The sequence below is a fragment of the Kryptolebias marmoratus genome, linkage group LG2 (genome assembly GCF_001649575.2).
Source record: "Kryptolebias marmoratus isolate JLee-2015 linkage group LG2, ASM164957v2, whole genome shotgun sequence".
Classification (NCBI taxonomy): domain Eukaryota; kingdom Metazoa; phylum Chordata; class Actinopteri; order Cyprinodontiformes; family Rivulidae; genus Kryptolebias; species Kryptolebias marmoratus.
This window is the reverse complement of record NC_051431.1, coordinates 36,765,783-36,770,299: the sequence shown is the minus strand read 5'-3', so window position 1 is coordinate 36,770,299 and position 4,517 is coordinate 36,765,783. Positions and strand designations below refer to the sequence as shown.

Sequence of the window (4,517 nt, the reverse complement as noted above, 5' to 3'; positions counted from 1 at the left end):
GGGTACTCCGGGAGTATGGGGTACCGGGCCCTTTGATACGGGCTGTTAGGTCCCTATATGACCGGTGTCAGAGCTTGGTCCGCATTGCCGGCAGTAAGTCGGACTCGTTTCCGGTGAGAGTTGGACTCCGCCAAGGTTGCCCTTTGTCACAGATTCTGTTCATAACGTTTATGGACAGATTTTCTAGGCGCAGCCAAGGTGTTGAGGGGATCTGTTTTTGTGACCTTAGGATTGCGTCTCTGCTTTTGCAGATGATGTGGTCCTATTGGCTTCATCAGACCGTGATCTACAGCTTTCACTGGAGCGGTTCGCAGCCGAGTGTGAAGCAGCTGAGATGAGGATCAGTGCCTCCAAATCCGAGGCATTGGTCTTGAGCCGGAAAAGGGTAGAGTGGCTTCTCTGGGTCGGGGAAGATGTCCAGCCCCAAGTGTAGAAGTTTATGTATCTTGGGGCCTTGTTCCCGAATGAGGAAAAAAATGGAGCAGGAGATCGATTGGCGGATTGGTACAGTGTCTGCAGTGAAGCAGGCACTGTACCGGTCTGTCGTGGTGAAGAGAGAGCTGAGTCAAAAGGCGAAGCTCTTGATTTACCTGTCGATCTACGTCCCTACCCTCATCTACGGTCACGAGCTTTGGGTAGTGACCCAAAGAACGAGATCACGAATACAAGCGGCTGAAATGAGTTTCCTCCTCAGGGTGTCTGGGCTCTCCCTTAGAGATAGGGGGAAAAGCTCGGTCATCCAGAAGGGACTCAGAGTAGAGCCGCTGCTTCTCCATGTCGAGAGGAGCCAGTTTAGGTGGCTCGGGCATTTGATTAGGATGCCTCCTGGACGCCTCCCTGGTGAGGTGTTTCGGGCACGTCCCTCAGGGAGGAGGCCCAGAGGAAGACCCAGGACACACTGGAGGGACTATGTTTCTTGGCTGGCCTGGGAATGCCTTGGGATCCCACCGGAGGAGCTGGCCCAAGTGGCTGGGAAAGTCTGGGTCTCCCTGCTTAGGCTGCTACCCCCGCGACCCGACCCCGGATAAGCGGAAGAAGATGGATGGATGGATGGATATGTGACCCACCCAAGTATAACATTGTGTGGGAAACACAGAATAATATTATTAAAAATATTTGTTTATACAGCTGAGTGAATCAGTCATTTTGACACATTACTTTAATGTTCCTGAAGTGCTCTGCATAAACAGTTTTAAAATAAACTCGAGAAGTTTGAGAAGATCTGCATCATTTTAAAATCTAAATTGTGGTAATTGCCAAGCTATAGTACTGTGCAAAAGTAACCACTCCTACATTTTCATATTTTTGCTTCCAAGCAGCTACACCTTTTTATAATTTCTTAAAGTGGTCTTGAGCAATAGTTCTTCAGGCTTTCTGAAGGTCATTCAAAGTTTTTCTTTGAACTTTGGCTACTTTAGTGCTAATTTTCTATTCTGTACCTGAACATGACAACTTATTGTGCTTAAAAACTGAGGAAACTGGACAAGTGGAGGACTAAAGAAGTAGTAACTCTGTCCAGTAGATGTCTATGAGAAACAGGACGAAATCCAACAAAGACCTGATACAGGACCTGAAGCATCTTCCTTTAGTTGATCATCTACTGTTTGCCAAGTTTTCAGCTAGCAGCTCTTTGGGAATCACTTTGTTGGAGCAGAGTTGTCTGTGTCGACACAAAACTGGACTCTACTCTCCGGCGACTTGAACCCAGCAGCAAACACGCAGCATGTTGCACTGCCTCTGAAGGAGTCAAAGGACAACTTTTAAAATCTTTTTATGATCATTTTTTTTTAACAATTTAGAGAACACATTTCCTTTGTTGCCCAATGAATGTTTAAAAAAACCTTTAGTTTCCTGTCACTTTTCATAAAAGAAGCTGAAGACTTGAATATTTTATGTATTTTACATTTGATTGACTAAATTGATAATTTGATTGATTTGTTATGGTGTTAATGAACAGTTAATTGAGCAAACATCACAGTTGTACAATCTGAACAAATAATGTGTTTTTGAGCAGATTGCAGATGACCGAAGCAGCCCTCGCCCTCGCTGAGCAAAAAAAACAGAGCATGGGAGAACTTCTGTCTCGAGTGAAGGCTGAGAAAGAAGAACAGAGGGAGCAACAGAGCAGACTGAGAAAGAAAGAAGACGAGGTACGAGAAAAAAAGAGATGCAGCTGAGTATTTCACCACACTATAAAGTGTCCTATGACCAGGAAGCAAACTCTGAAATGTTTAATGTGCCATACTGCTGTTGGTTATTTTTTAAACACCATGTTTGATCCTTTCAAAATCTTTTTTTTTTTTTTTTTTTTAGCATGACGGTGACTCCAAGCATACATCCAAATTAACAAAAGCAGGGAGTGGCCTGCTGATAGACTCATACATAAGTTTAAATGTCTAGCATTCCGTGAAAGAATCTATATTGCCTGCTGCCTTTTATACCAAAGTTTGAATCTAAGATCATCTTATGAAAAGAGAAAAAATGGTCAGTGCTGCAGTCTTGTAATCCTGAGGCTGCAGGTTTGAGCCCAGGTTGCGGCAGAAAGGGCATTTGGCATAAAACAATTGTCAAATTGTTTGTGCGAGTTTGCTCACTGCGGCAACCCCTGAAGAAAGGACCAACCGAAATAACTTATTTACTTTCAGAGTTGACTCTAATAGTTCATGGCACTCAGCTTTTTTGTTTTAAAATAATCAAACTATGTAAAAATGACAGCACTCAAATATGTTTATTTATGTTATGTATGTTAATTATTTCACTATTACATTTAGATATTGGTAATTTGGCAGATTTGCAGACAGGAATTATGGTATGTTGTTTTTGTATGTGTTTATCCAATCAACCAATAATCAAAGCCCCAAATGACAAAATTCTGCCAAGTCAGAAGTTGGAAAAAAACAAAACTAAATGAGAGCTTTATGCTTGTCAACAAACTGCACTGATGTCTCAAATATCTCAGATATTTTCAGATATTTTCTGTCCTGTAGGAAAGTACACTCAGAGAGGGAAAACTCCACAAAGAAATCCAGGACTTGATGGAACGCAATGTTCAGCTCAGGAATAAGGTAGGACTCAGTATATAATGAATAGATGTGTACTTAAATTATTTGCAGAATGAACATTGTTACATATGAATGTAGGTATTGCATTAGTAACTGATGTATGTTAGGTGGAGGAAATGGAACGCCGGTGTAAGTCTCAGCAGCAGCAGATCTTTGAGCTGAAGCAGGAATTAACTAACAGTACAGCTGAGCTCAAGATGAGACTAACACAGGCAGAAGGTAATGCCAACATTTGTTGCTACAAATGCTCAAAGAGAAATCCATATTTTCACATGAGAACCAAACTAATATTTACTTTGTTTTACAGATCGTCTGGAAGCAGAAAAACGAAGGTCCAAGCAAGTCCTGGAAGACGTAGAAAGTCTCCACCAGAAAGAGGTGCCGTGATATTGTCCCATCATTAGACTTACATCACCTTTGTAAAACCGCATGATAAAAATAAATACTGTAGCTTTAAGTGGCATAAACTGAGCTACGTATTTTAAGCATTAGCAAGTCAAAGATGATTGTTTCAAAACTGTTCTTCAGAGAGGATGAAGACACCTATTGTAATTACATTCAGATGCTTATAATTTAACATTTCAGTTATATATATGTATAGGTGTTTTTTCATATATCTATTTTCTGTGCAAAGACAGGTGCTCAGACAAAAAGACAATGCAGAATCCAATTTTAAAACATGATACACCAATATATTTAACACTATGAACTTTTAGATTAAAGAGCATCATACTTTAGATTATAGAGCATCATTAGCCACTTTATTAGATACATCTGTTCAATTACTGTAGCTAATCAGCCAATCATATTGCAGCAACTCAGTGCCTTTAGGCATGTAGGTGTGGTGAAGACGACTTGCTGAAGTTCTAACCAGGCATCAAAATGGGGAAGAAAAGGGATTAATTCACTTTGAATGTGGAGTTGCTGTTGGTACCAGACGGGCTGGTCTTAGTATCTCAGAAACTGTTGATCTGCTGGGATTTTTACACACAACCATCTGTAGGGTTTACAGAGAATGGTCCAAAAAACAGAAAATATGCAGTGAACAGCAACTGTGCTCAGCTGACAAAATTGCCTTGTTGATGTCAGATATCAGGTGAGAATGGGCAGACTGGTTTGAGATGGCAAAAAAGGCCACAGTAGCTCACATAACCACCAACCACCTGTTAAAACCAAGGTCTGCAGAATACATCTTTAAAAGAACAACATGTCCAACCTTGAAGCAGTTGGACTACATCAGCAGAAGACCACACTGGGTGCCACTCTAGTCAGCACTCTCGTTTCACACTCGGCTGCAAACCGCTCCAGCGAGAGCTGTAGATCACGGTCTGATGAAGCCAGTAGGACCACATCATCTGCAAAAAGCAGAGACGCGATCCTAAGGCCACCAAAACGGATCCCCTCAACACCTTGGCTGCGCCTAGAAATTCTGTCCATAAACATTATGAACAGAAT

General features: G+C 41.6%; 1 protein-coding gene across 4 annotated transcripts in view; it reads left to right on the top strand.

Moving 5' to 3' along the window:
- Window positions 1–4,517, top strand: part of lrrc45 (leucine rich repeat containing 45) — a 57,530-nt gene that overhangs the window by 43,028 nt on the left and 9,985 nt on the right. For all 4 annotated transcript variants that reach the window (XM_025009501.2, XM_017431842.3, XM_025009502.2 and 1 more), the window contains exons 10-13: window positions 2,015–2,150; window positions 2,988–3,065; window positions 3,170–3,281; window positions 3,370–3,440. In XM_025009501.2, the coding sequence (XP_024865269.1) occupies window positions 2,015–2,150; window positions 2,988–3,065; window positions 3,170–3,281; window positions 3,370–3,440 (397 nt within the window). The remainder of the gene's footprint in view (window positions 1–2,014; window positions 2,151–2,987; window positions 3,066–3,169; window positions 3,282–3,369; window positions 3,441–4,517) is intronic.